This window comes from Prionailurus viverrinus, chromosome B4, assembly GCF_022837055.1.
Source record: "Prionailurus viverrinus isolate Anna chromosome B4, UM_Priviv_1.0, whole genome shotgun sequence".
NCBI lineage: Eukaryota > Metazoa > Chordata > Mammalia > Carnivora > Felidae > Prionailurus > Prionailurus viverrinus.
In genome coordinates, this window is record NC_062567.1 from 56,953,569 (window position 1) to 56,968,282 (window position 14,714).

The window sequence follows — 14,714 nt, forward strand, 5'->3', positions numbered from 1 at the left end:
GACCTGCCAAACTGCTACCAAACACATTTCCCTGAATGTCCAATCGCAACTGTGCTGGAGCAGAATTAGTAAGTTGTAAGGAGATCAGAAGGATAAAAAAAAAAAAGACCCAGTTCTATTGCACAAAATTTTCCAGACATGGTATGAGAAAAGAAAACTATTATCACATACTTAAAGGAACTGGTTCATCTAGCAACAATGCTTATAAAATTACTTCCTGTTTTTAAAAAGCTTGCTTTGCAAATGACTTCCAATTGAATAAGGTTTCACTAAAATAGGAAAATATAATCCATATCATTTAAGTATAAAAGCCAAGATGATGATACACTGAGTATTGTAATGTGGCCACAATGCTATGGCTCCCATGAGTTGTCCTTTAAACTAACAGTTATTTTTTTCCCCCCAGGTACTTTCTGTAGTCTGGGATTTCCTCTCTGGCATCAACCTCTGTCTCATCCTATACCACAGGAATTTTTCCCAGGCCTGAAAATCCTGTCTCCACATTTGGAGATTCCAGAAATGTGTTCTCTCTTGCTTTTTTTATTAAGAATTTATAGAGTCTAACAGAACTTTTGTTAGGAATTTATAGTCTAATAGAACTCAGCTATAATAACACACTTCCTAGTAGAGATGCCAGATAATACTTTAAGTTTGAAGTGTCATCTTAAATACAATAAATCATTTTCCTACTTGGCTAATTATTTCAGTCATTAACTTGTTGTTTTGAAACACTTCCAAAATATGGGAAGAATTGCAAAAATAATACAAAGAACTCCTATAATATCTTCTGACCAGTTTTATGCGAGTCACAAACTCAGCCAGCCATATTTGCATCCTTTCCCACCCTCTCTCTCTCTTTACATATATCTTACGTATCTTTCCTACACCCTTTAAGAGTTAGTTCCACACACCATGACCTTTTTATTCTCCTTTCTTGACCTTTTATTTGGTAAAAACAAGTACATCCTCTTACATAACCACAGTACAATTATAAAATTCGGGAAATCTGATCCACTGCCACAACCTAACGTACAATTCAGATTCCAATCTCACCAATTGTGACAATAGTATCTTCTGTAAGTGATAGTTTCCCTGATCCAGAATCACATATTGTATCTAGTTGTCATTTCTTTTTAGTCACCTGTTAATCTGGAACAGTTTCTTAGCCTTTCTTTATCTTTCATGACATGGACATTTTGAAAAGTCCAAGCCAATTGTTTCATAAAATATCCCACAATTTGTATTTGTCTCATAATTCTTCGTGATTAGCTGGAGATTCTGAATTTTTGTCATGGACACTTACTAGGTGATGCTACGTCCTTCTTAATGCATCACATCTAGAGGCACATGACATTGCTTTGTCTCAATTTCCTTTCATTTTAAACTCTATATTTTGTTTACTTACCTTATAAATATCCATATTTATAAGATCCCACACAAAGTGTTTACTTAAAAAAATTTATGAACCGAAGATTTAACCTCAGTAACAATTGTTTAAAATATTAGCTCTCTGAACTAATACATAATCAAGTGGTACAAACAACAGGAAAACTACTTTCTTATGCTTTAACTCTTAGCAATGCTGCTAACTTACTAGCACATCTTGGGCAAGTTAATTAATCTCCCTGAATATGCTTTTCTATATTGGAACTTTAAAACAAAACTTTCTAAAAAGCTAATAATGCAAGTTAACATAAAATAAACGTTGAACATTAGTAAAAGGAAAAATGATTCTTTGGGAAGGACTTCTAGTCCTTCCTAGTGGAAGGAAGAAAGCACAGCATAACAATGTCTCTCAGAGGTATCATCTATAATTCAATCATAATTGTGATCAAATCATGCTTAACAACAAACTCTGTTTTCTCGCAGATTACATTAGATACCAAATCATAGGAATGTATAAAAAAATAATTTACCCTCTGATTTGCAGATATCAAGAGAAGGAATCTTGAAACTATGGTCCTTAAATTCAAATTAATTTCAGTACACCAAAAACTAGGATAACAGAACTCTTGGGTATTTACTAGTAAGGGGATAAGCACATTCTTTCAGAGTTCAAAAACCTAGCCAAAATCCACAAACTCCTTTCCACAAATTAGGAAAATGTATTTCCCCAAATGAAGAGACATTATGCTACTTGACACACCAGTCTCAAAAGGAAGAAACCTCTGAGTCTTGGTTGACGCAGTATGTATACAGAGATATTTCCCATCAATACATAATGAACTTTCTTAGAGAATTATAATTGGCTCACAAAAACTATTGTGAATCTATTTTAATACTGAGTAAAATTGTCGTGTTTCATATTTTAATAATGGAGTAAAATAATGTCACACTACATGGAAGGTAATCCATGTAAAACCACTTAGCATATAGAGTACTCAATGAATATTAGTTACCTAGAAAATATATGTAGATGAGCCAACAAATAATTAAAATTATCTAGTGCTACTTTTTACTTGGCTTCCAAGATATTACATTCTCCTGGTATTCTTTATTCACTGGCGTCTCTGCCCCAGTCTCTTTTGCTGACACTTCCTCTATTTCATAGCTCAATGTTGGAGGGTTCCAGGAGTCAATCTTTAGATCTCATTTCCTCCCGATCAATAATCACTCTGTAACTGATCTTATTCAGTCTGATATTTTGAATGATTTCTATGCATTAATTCTCCCATTTATATTTCCTACCCCGACATTACCCTAAAGTTTCATTCATATACCCAGCTGTTGACACAACCTCTCTACTTGGATGTTAATTCAAACCTAGGAATAATCTCTGACTGTCTTTCTCTTTCCACATCCAAGTCCTATCAGTTAAGACTGTAAAATTCCCAATTCATCCACTTCTCCCCTTGTCTACCACTACTCTCCTAGTTCGTCACCATTACCCAATTCCCCGACAGCTTCTTAGTATGGTCTTCCTACCACTATGTCCACATCAGTATTCTCTGTTCTCTACTCAGCAGCCAAAATTATCAGATAATATCAATCCCTTCTCAAATCCCTCCAAAAATTGCCTAACAGACTCAACAAAATTCAGATTCACAGGTCTGCAAGGCTCAACAATCCAGGCTTCTCCAACTTTCTGTCCTACTATTTTCCTCCTTCTCATTTTACTTCAGCCAAAATGGCCTTCCTGCTGCTCCTCCCACATGTCAAGCATATTCTGCCTCAGGGCTGACCTCCATGACATACATGGGCCTCTGCTCAAATGTCAGAGGTTGTTCAGTCACTTCTACCATCCTCCCCACTTACTCCACTCTCCATATTGGCCTACTTTATTTTTCTTCACAACATTAGCTGATGTAACAGTATATATTCATTTGTTTATTATCTGTTTCCCCCAGTACAGAGAAGGGAGGGACTCTGCCCCTGTATTTATTAATTGTCCTCCTTGTGGCTAAGGACTTTATCTTCTTTAGTTCCAGTGTGTAAAACAGTGTCTGGCATACAATAGTAACTCAATAAATTCCTGTTGAAAAAATTAACCAATGGTTCTCAGATTGCTGAAAGAATGATGAAGATATCCAGAGATGGGTGGAGCCCATGAGAAAATATGAGGATTAGAAACAATTTTAAAAAGTAAAAAATGCATCTTAGTGGTGCCTGGGTGGCTCAGCCAGTTAGGCATCTGACTCTTGATTTCAGCTCAGGTCATGATCTCACAGTTCATGGGTTCTGGCCCCACACTGGGCTGTGTGCTGACAGTGCAGAGCCTGCTTGGGATTTTCTCTCTCTCTCTCTCTCTCTCTCTCTCTCTCTCTCTCTCAAAATAAATAAATAAACTTAAAAAATGCCTCCTACAGGGTAGACCTGGATATGACAGTGAAAAGTGCAAACAAGATATTATCAAATTTTGAGAAGACAAAAACTACTTTTCTTTATGGTAATACTCTAAAAGCAGACTGTGAGCACCGGGACCAACAGGCAAGATCAATTTCTAACATTTTAAGACTAGTTTAGTTCAGAGTAAACTGAAGATTATAAAAGCATCACACCAAGAAATATCTTTAACACAATATCTCAACTCCTATGTACCCTCTGGGACTGTTAAGAGAACCCTCTCACTGATGAGATTCAGGAAACAGAAACAGAATAGTCTATTAGCATGTCCCTGCTCTTTGATATACCATTGCTGTTCTTGGCTTTTCCTTTGCTTTCATTCAGATATTGTCCATAGACTTTTATTTTTATAAAATTTCAAGATTATATATAAAAGATGCAAGAACAGAATAGAACACTTATATACATTCTCATTTTTTCTCCATTTGTTTTCATAGTGCCTCCACCCATACACCATGACTCTCTCTGAATATACACTATACATAATAATTCTATCATGCTATGTCTTAGAAATCACCATTCTGGACAATTTCACCATGTAGGACTTAGGTTATCTTTTATTTACAAAATGTTCTCTTGGATTGTAATTTTATTTTATTTTATTTTTTTTTTAAATTTTTTTTTTTCAACGTTTATTTATTTTTGGGACAGAGAGAGACAGAGCATGAATGGGGGAGGGGCCGAGAGAGAGGGAGACACAGAATCGGAAACAGGCTCCAGGCTCTGAGCCATCAGCCCAGAGCCTGACGCGGGGCTCGAACTCGCGGACCGCGAGATCGTGACCTGGCTGAAGTCGGACGCTTAACCAACTGCGCCACCCAGGCGCCCCTTGGATTGTAATTTTAAATACAAGTTCTGCTCAATGGTTTTCTTTTTCTTCTTCAAAGGAGCTCCAATTATTCATACGATAGCTCTTCTTTGCCTTTCTTCCATTTCATCCACTTTCTCTCTGACTCTTTTTACTTGTTTCTCCATATCACTGACATTCTCATCATTGTTTTCCTGCCTTTGTTCAATGGTTCATATTACACTTTCATTCTAATCTACTCTTTTGATAATATAATTTAGTCTGTAATTCTAAAAAAAATAAAGTCTATATTTTATTCTATTTCTTTCCCAGATCCAATAAACTTTCATTTCATTTCTTCCTAGTTTTTTGGTCTATTTCTAACATTAGTTTTTGAATGTATGATTCAAGGTATTTTTCACATCCCAATGTTTAAGATAGTAATTTCACTTTAGAGTCTCGTGTTATAATTTTTTTTATCTTTTATGGTTGTTTTTCAGAGAAGAATTTCCATCAACTGATATGTTTTGATTTTTTATTCTATTTTACTCTTACAACAGTTTCATATAGAGGAGGACCAACTTCATATCTGCATTTCTTGGACAAGGTTGACAATGTGAGCTAGTTCATGTAATCTTTAGTTCAAGATCACCCTCTCCTGTCAGAGTGGTGAAGTGCAATTTCTTTAAAGTTTGGCTCTTGGTGGGGGGCAATGGAAAGGAATTATGCACATTTCCTTCAATTTTGTGGTTTTCTTTTAGCTTCTGGTATTCAGGATTTTGCCACCTTTTTATTTTTCCTTTCACCAACAAGATTCTAAAGGGTGCCTCTCCTTCATCCCTAGGGATAAACATTAACCCTCCTCTTCCTGAGAGGCATTGCATTTCCACAATTTCTACCTATGTACTGTTAAGTCCCTTCATCTTTACTCAGTGCTCTTATCCACCTAGATTTTCTGTCAGTATTTTCACATTTAGCATAGACTTTCTCTTTCTGAGGGTGATTTGCACACAATCCCTTCTTGTCTCTTCAGCCCAGGTTTTCCAGAACCTCCTAACTGTCTACAAAGGCTTGCAGTGAGAACCTGGGAGAGAGCTATACTGAAAACTGATGCTACTTTTCTACTTGCACCTAAAGTTTGTATTGTCCTCTTTCTTCTTGTTCTGCTGAAGGTGAGGGATTTATGTGGTTTAATTTGCTTCTTATTGATCTCTACAGATTTTTGGAAGATGTAGAGATTCTTGAGATTTAGGTAGCAGCAATTAATTACTTCAGCTACCTGCAAGTTCTTCATTTATAATCTTAACCAGATATTTCTTCCTTATGTCTGAAATTACATTTCTGGTTTCACTTTTTTAATCCTGTAGTGGACACTATAGTGGCCACACTGTGCTCCACCCATGTCCCTTCTTCAGAGCTTAGGCACCTATTCCCCCAGTTGTTGAACATCATGGTGCTGACTTCCCACTATGCCTCTCACTAAGAGTGACCCCTGGCCAAAGGGAACTACCTTACCCAAGGGTATACTCCCCACTTCATGATAAAACCATCAGTCAGTGGCTGGCTAATGCAAAAACACAAAACTCAGCACCTTTGCCTTAATCTGTGACAACTACAAAGGGCCAGCCCTGCTCTAGGGCTCCCTATAGGATGAGCTGATTTGCAAGATGTACCTACACGGTGGATCAGCTCCTCCATCTGCCCAGTCCTACCTTCCTCACTTCCTTGCAGATGTATATCCTGAATGCACTCTTCAATATACTGCCTGCAAGCAATTCTCTACCTCTGTGTTTGCAAGGTATCCAACCTAAGCTAATCACCATCAAAAGATTTTTTAATTGAGTTAGGAAACAGGCACTGTTGGAAGTACCTTGAATATATCGTAGACATTCACTAAATCTCACAAGGAAACTGCGAGGAAGATACTGTTGCTATCATCTTCATATCTCAGACAAGAAAAAAAATAAACTCTTAAGAGAAGTACCTTGCCTAAGTTAACAAATGGCAAAGGCAGGATTTGAATACAGCACTCTAACTCAAAAACCCATTCTCTATACTGCCTCCCACACTGGTTTTGCATTCAGTGCTTCTCTGGCACAACCATTACTGTTCCGATTCTTTGTACATTTCTATTCCCTGCTATGAAGCATAGCCAGCATATGACACATACCAAACTGATCACAAATATTAAGATGTTTTTGATTCTTTAATACGTAATATTTTCACTAGTAGATTAGCCGTAATATTAGTTGCCAAAGACAGAACTCATTGATCTATAAATTTTTCTTTCAAAGCTTTAACTTAAAAACAGAGAAGAATGTTTAGAAATCCAGCCTATTAGCACTCAGTCCTATCATAGGATCAATTTTCATGTGTACACATACACTAGCAGGTACATGTTAATAACCACTTCTCTGTAGATGTTTTCACCTTACCTCCAAAGAGATTATAACTTTTCTTAAACATTCTTACCTCCATCTTGAAATTTGCTCAATCTTTCAAAATACGACGACATGGGGACCTGTACAATATCTAGGATAGCCAGGAGTGTTCTTGTTAGCCTTAGCAATTCACTGAAGCTATAAAATCCAAAGTATATAAGATTCCGAGCCAAGTGGACCACCTTAATAAAGAAAGGGAGGGGGGTGGAAAAGAAACAAAAAACATTAGAAACTGAAATTAACATTGGTTTTTTTTTATAGCATCTCAATTAGCGCAGGTGTTTCTAAACTTTCTAATTCTTTAACACCTAGGAATTAAAATGCCTACAAAAGCAACCACTGAACTCTGATTTATTCAAGCTTATGATTAAATCTAAATAGGGCCAGTTTGTCATCTCTATCAAAACCCAACATGACAAGATGAGGCATGTGGTCAACAGCCAGTAAGGAATTCAAGAAGAGAAGATTTTAGGTGTATCAAGGTGTTTAAAGAAATTTACACTGGAATGGTTTACTTAACTAAATATTAACCTATTTAAGTCAGTAGGATATCACTTAATAAATGGTTATATTAATGAGTTACTTTAATAAATGGATATTATCCATGAATTTGTCCAGAAATATATGTCCCTATGCTGCTTTGTGGCTTTCTAGATACTATAAGGCAATCTAGGTATGACAGTTTCCAGATGGTCCCCAAGCTATGGTCTCCTTTCACATTGCACCAAGGATGGTCTGTGTGACCAACAGAATATGGCAGAAGTGATAGCACGCTACTTCCAAGATTAAGTTATAGAAGATTGAAACTTCCATCTTGGGCTCTCTCTCTCTCTCTCTAATGGCTTGCTCTGAGTGCCATGCCATAAGGACACAGGCAGCCTATGGAAAGGCCCACATGGCAAGAAGATGAAGTGTCTGGTAAATAGCCAGCAAGGAGGTAGGGCCACCAAGAAACACATAAGTGAGCTTAGCAGCAGATCACCCAGCCCCAGATAACTGCAACCCCCGTCAACAGCTTGATTACACTTCATAAGAGTCCCTGAGCCAGAACTACCTAATCATGCATTTCCAGATTCCTGACCCATAGAAACTGTGAGATAATAAATGCTTGTTCCTTTGGGCTAAGTTTGGGGGTAATCTGTTACATACCAGTAGATGCCTAATACACCAGGTTATCAAGTAATGGCATCTATTCTCTCGTTTTGTCACTATATTCCCCAAATGATATTAAAACCAAAGGTATTTCAATTCAGTTTAATGAGGCTAAAAATTTCATTTCCATGAGTCGGGGGTGGGGGGGGATGTATCCAAACAAATTACAATGTATGCAAACTGTCTTTGTTCATTAAATGCAACAAAGTTTACATAAATGAACGACCCCCCTCCAAAATCCAGGAAAATAGTACATAACAGATAATTGTAACTAAAATATTTTGTATTGCACTTCAGGTATAATTAAAGCATCAAATCTATCTTTTAATCCATGGCAGAGGGATCATACCTTCATCAACTAAACTACCCAATTACCAAGACATCCTAAATATTAGAGGGAAAAAAATCTTTGATGCTCAATGTATCTACCTTTTCACAGAAAAAACTGAATAACCTCACAAATGAATTGTTTTTATAAAATACCTCAAATGTCAGTTTGTTTTTTTCTTTATCCCCAAAAGGAAAGGGCTGATTTACAACTTCTTTCAAGTATTCTTCAACAAATTCCATTGTCAGTGCAAATTTCCTCTTCATATCATTTCTGGAAGAGTCTGTTATAGAATCATATCTGGGAAGGCAGGATGAATATGAAGCAAGTTAAATTGACTGAAATCATTTAAAACAGGAAAATATATATACTTTAACCTCCTGGCTTCTGAAGTTTAGGTAACTTAGTTACCTTTCTAGATGTTTCTACCATAATACTAAACACTTAAAACAATGTTACTCCTATCATAAATATGATTTGTTTATTGGTTTCTAAAATAATGTTTCTATTATCAAGAGTTGGGGGCACGTGGGTGGCTCAGTGGGTTAAGCATCTGACTCTTGACTTCATCTCAGGTCATGATTCCACGGTTAGTGAGTTCAAGCCCCACATTGGACTCTGAGCTAACAGTGCACAGCCTGCTTGGGTCTCTCTCTCTCTCTCTCTCTCTCTCTCTCTCTGCCCCTCCCCTGCTCCCTCTCTCTCTCCAAAAATAAATCAATAAATTTTAAAAAAAGAGCTGTCATTTTCCTCTCCAAAAACAGCATTTTTTATTTTATTTTTAAAAATTTATTTATTTGTTTTTGAGAGAGAGAGCGAGAGCACCCACGTGTGCTTGCACGTGCAATTTAGGGAGGAACAGAGAGAGACAGGGAGAGAGATAGAGAAACCCAAGCAGGCTCAGCACCTTCAGCACAAAGCCTGATGTAGGGTTCAAACTCACAGACCAAGATATCATGACCTGAGCCAAAATCAAGAGTCTGGTGGTTTTCTGTGCCACCCAGCCACTCTGCAAAAGAGTATCTTATTTGCATTTGAAAGACTAACAACCTGGGAATGAGCTAAATAGGTGATGGGGATTAAGGAGCACTGGGTATTGTATGGAAGTGTTGAATCACCATATTATACTCCTGAAATTAATATTACATTGTATGGTAACTAACTGGAATTAAAATAAAATTTTAAAAAATAGTAAAAGAATAGGAGTGCCTGGGTGGCCCAGCCAATTGAGCTCCAACTCTTGACTTTAGCTCAGGGCATGGGCCCCACACTGAGCATGGAGCCCATGCTTAAGATTCTCTCTCTCTCCCTCTGCCCCTCGCCCCCTCTCACACTCTCTCTCTCTAAAATAAATAGATAGATAGATAGATAGATAGATAGATAATAAAACAGTAAAAACAAAAAAGACCAAAACCTGAGTTTGAGCACAGAAATGCCCTTCCATATACTTCATTTCAAAATTGAAGACATTTGATTTCAAGTTCATCTACTAAATTTAAAGTCCTCAAGAAATTTTTCCAAACATACTCATGAATTGTGATCTTTGTGGGGATTTCTGTCCAGAGCCTGGCATAACGAACAGGTACCACAGACTCCTGGGGATCCCGGTCAACGTGCATGTGGAGCATGAGGCGACAAAAAGATGCTCGGAGGTCAAATGGCAGGCTCTCATCTGACACACACCGCAGGATCAAATCGACAGAGAGCTGCGTAGAAATCTGGTTTATGGCCAGATACTGGCGATCTAAGCACATCCTTGCAAAGAGGTTTAGCTGGTACCTTAAAAATATTAAGCATATTACATTATTTGTCTTATCTTGAAAAAGTTCTTAAACAGCACAGTATCAGTCAGTGTCTCCTATCTACTTTTATGACACCGAAACTTCCAAGGGTCTGTCACACTGGAGTCAAATTTTTTTGGTGGTAAGTGATCAAATGACAACAAATACAAGAAATTGTCTCTACGCCTGTTCAAGTTACAATTTCTGTTACTTGTTCCAGCAACATGTGTCTGATGGAAAGTATCATTAGGCTGTCCATTTTTGGTTTCCTAGGATTACAAATACACTAAGCTTGAAGGCTATGGATAACGGCTCACGTGAAACCACCTCTCGCCTTCCCAGTCCCACTCGGCCCTGGCTCTATTATCTACATTCTAACCTTAGATCCACTCACTTCCCAAACCAAATGTGACCAATCCAGATGGCATCAGTTAGGCTTGGATTCGTCAGCCTCCGAGATCAAGAATTAGCCTTGGCTTTGTTGCGATCGATACCTGTAGAAACCAGGGAACACGAAGCATGCTCTGCCTTTCTCAGATTCCTGCCATTTGGGCCTAACTTTTCCCCAGGGCATCTGCCGGGGTTTCTATACCTTCCACTCAAAGATACCAGCTAAGTTCTTGCTCCCAAGATACTGACCACCGGGAACTACCATCGCAACTTCTGCTGTGACCTGTTTCCAGTGAACTTTCATAACCAAAGATACCAGTTTCTCTCCAGCCCTAGGTCCCCATGTATTCATAAACACAATCACACTCCCACCGGCTAACTTTCTCCGAGGCCACCTCTGCGGCTGGATCAGCACACCCAGCTAAGTACCATCTCTCAAGTCCAACACTGGGGTCCCAACATGTCTCACATCTGCACCCACTCCAATCAGTAATGGGGGAAATTACACCAATTCGAAATTAGTGAAAAATCAGAAAACTGCAAGTGGTGTAGGTGGAAAACACAGATATTGACTTTTATTTTGAATATTTTAAGTAATATTATGTATTTTCACTACCTTAGCTTTGACAGGATTTTTTAAATTTCCTCTTCCTAGATATATGACTTCCGGAGGTTTCAGAGAATCTTCTCTCAATGAATATGTAAGATTGACATTTATGATGATTCTTTACCTGTAATAGGTAAGAACTTCCAAATCAGCTTTGGTGCCCTCTTTCGCTTCTTGTGCAAGGTGTCTGATAGCTTTGCCGTGAGGTTCCTTGTTGCTGTCAATCCAGTAGAGCCAAACTTCTTCATCATCAATGTCATCTGAAAGGATGGAGCTCTCCAGGGGGTTGTCTACTTGCATTGAGACCAGCCTTGAAATAAATTATACATACAAAATCTATTAAGAAGCTCACTGACAGGGGCGTGCCTGGGTGGCTCAGTCGGTTAAGCATCCGACTTCGGCTCAGATCATGATCTCACGGTTCGTGAGTTCAAGCCCTGCATCGGGCTCTGTGCTGACAGCTCAGAGCCTGGAGCCTGCTTCGGATTCTGTGTCTCCCTCTCTCTCTGCCCCTTTCCCACTCATCCTCTCTCTCTCTCTCTCTCAAAACTAAATAAACATAAAAAAAAGAAATATGACAAATATTTCACAATATTTCACTCACAAATATGACAAGGAGCTATAATGCTTACAAATGATGAACAGAAAAAGATTCCTCCCCTGCTTACTTAGTTTGAATGAGAATGTCTGCATTGCCTGGGCTCAACATAAATTTACAGATGAGTTCTTGAGTTACAGGTATAGCAGTAGTATTAGACACACACAGATCTGATAAATAATCCAAAAACCTGGCAAAAGAAAAAAAAATAAGTTGAACAGTAAGAAAACACATTTCATAAAATATCACAATAAAAATATGGTCGGGGATATAATGAAAATAACTTTTTCTATCTATTTTTAATATTATCTCCATGCAACATTTTTTAATGTGTTGCTTATCTATTGCATCATTAGAAACAAACTAAACATCCAATTATTTGTGTTTAATACAAACCTTGTTTCAAAAAAGGATATAAGTTTGCTTCTACTTATTTGGTGATATTCATCCCAGAGCACTGTGACTTATTACATTTAGAAAATTATTTATCTCCCCTAAAATGCACTATCCAAGAATTGGATAACAAAACAAAAGCAGATGAAAGCTAATTCTGTGAGTCAAAGCCCCATTTCTACCTTTTAACATTTATTTGCTGCACTACTTAGTAAAGAAAGCTGTCAATGTGCTTGATGTTTCTGCATTCACTTCTCCCACATAAAGCAGCATGGATCAATAGAAACTGAATTGGATGTAATACCCCAATAGTGAGAAATATTACTATATTTTAAATATGTAATAGTAATATAGTATTTCTCACTATTGGGGTATTCTTGGGCAAGTTACGATGTAGGCTTCTATTTTCTCATCTCTCAAATGTGGCTGACCATAGATAAACAGCAAACCTCACGGGATTGTGTGAGGACTTACATAAGACAATGTACACGAATACATTTTGAAAAACTATAAGTACTATACAAACATAAGTGATGAGAATGAAAGTCATTTATATTTAACTGTGTCTATAAAAGGTTTCCATCTCCTACGAGGTAATAAGTCTGTGATACATGATTATTATAACAGCAAGCTCAACATAATTTTGTCCATGAAAGCTAATGGTGTGAAACAACTCCAACTTTTACCACATTCTAAAAATAAAGCAAAAACTCTTTTCCAAAAAGCAAAAATAAAGCACTGTCCCCACTAGTAAAGAACACTGCATGAACCACTTCAAACCTTGGCTCGCGATTTCTCCTGAGTAAACTGACAAATGTTTCTATTTCTTTTGCTGTGATATGTTTCTCTAGTAGTTTTCTGTTGTTGTGCAACAAAGCTGTGATGGTATCTTCTGCCAAAATATCATAGCCAATCTGGGACTGCATGACACAGAAATTCTTAGCAATATATTCCTGCAAAGAAGAAAGACTGTCAGAATGTACTGCAGGCAGCTTAGAAATAACAGATTCTATTAGAGTCGGCAACATGGATTAATGTATTCATAACAGAAAACTCACTCAAATGTATTGTCAAAAGAGAAACAATAATCCCTCAGTAAATATGGCTTTTTGAGAAAGGAAATAAAAACATATGAACATATGCCTGACTTAAATTGTAACAGAAAATTATATACCAAAAATGTTTAACACGCGTGCTTACGTTCTGAAAGTATAAGTGGGAAAAATAAACATAAGCCTAGTTAAAATAACAATTTCTTATGACGTGGTAACTAAAGGTTTTACCAGCCTAACAGAGGCCTTTCTTCTACCTCACAAAAAGTCATAACTGACTGTATCAAATAATAGAAAGAAAATGACTCTCTGATACTTTGTTTATGAGGCATGAGATCTATACTGTTACATGAAGACGCCAGGCAGACTTGTGGTGATTTCTTTTTTTGCACATATGCCAATTTGTTAATTCTTCTCTTTAAAACAGTGATGAAATTCCATACCATTTTTTATCTTAAAAAGCTACCAAACAAGATAATATGATTAATCAGTCACTTTATGGACCAGATCATTCATCCAATAAATATTTCTTGGAAGCCTACTATATTCTAGGCTATTTGAGAGATTAGGCATATGGTGGTAAACAAGATAGATGAGTTCTCCTGGAGCTTATATCCCAGTGTGCAAAAAGGCAGTAAATGAGCCAATAAATATGATCCTTTTAAATGTTAATAAGTGAAAGAAAATAGAGGCATGGGGAAAGGTGACAACCTCAGATGGGGTAGGCGCTGAGGAAATGATATTTGAGCTGGGATGGAAAAGATGGGAATGATAAAAAGGAGACAGTCATGGGGAGAGAAGCCATCTAGGCAGTAGAACCATGCTCTTCATGTTCTATAAACAAAGGTGGCCATGGTAGCTACAGACTAGTAACTATGGAGAAAGCTAGAGCTGAAGTTGGAGAGGTTGGTCCTTGAGCCCCGGTAAAGGACAAAAATGTTACTCTAAGAGCAGGAAAAGGCCATTGGGAGTTTCAATCATGCATTATTTAATCTGCTTCTCATGCTTCACACTGACTCTCCTATATTCCAAGCCGCCATTGCTCATGTCCCACATTCTGGGTACAAGTAAGAATCCCACACAACCATAAATAGACCCAGTAAGTTTAACTAACTCCTTCCACAATCCAAAGTTCTCACTTCCAATTTCTTGGGGGGGGGGGATTCTCCTTGGGGATGTACCTCTGGTTCTATGATGGGAAAATTTATTGATTAGAAAGTGGGGTGTGGGGTTTTTTTTGCCTTAGGTAAAATTTACAGGAACCTATCTATTCCTTGAAAATGATACACATTGGACAAATCTAATTATATTCTAGGCAGCAATTTTGTGGCCTTTCAAAATG

General features: G+C 37.5%; 1 protein-coding gene across 4 annotated transcripts in view; it reads right to left on the reverse strand.

Moving 5' to 3' along the window:
* Positions 1 to 14,714, reverse strand: part of ITPR2 (inositol 1,4,5-trisphosphate receptor type 2) — a 515,671-nt gene that overhangs the window by 328,659 nt on the left and 172,298 nt on the right. For all 4 annotated transcript variants that reach the window (XM_047864958.1, XM_047864957.1, XM_047864956.1 and 1 more), the window contains 6 exons: positions 13,101 to 13,273; positions 11,998 to 12,117; positions 11,454 to 11,639; positions 10,079 to 10,330; positions 8,707 to 8,851; positions 7,103 to 7,253 (listed from right to left, as the gene is read on the reverse strand). In XM_047864958.1, the coding sequence (XP_047720914.1) occupies positions 7,103 to 7,253; positions 8,707 to 8,851; positions 10,079 to 10,330; positions 11,454 to 11,639; positions 11,998 to 12,117; positions 13,101 to 13,273 (1,027 nt within the window). The remainder of the gene's footprint in view (positions 1 to 7,102; positions 7,254 to 8,706; positions 8,852 to 10,078; positions 10,331 to 11,453; positions 11,640 to 11,997; positions 12,118 to 13,100; positions 13,274 to 14,714) is intronic.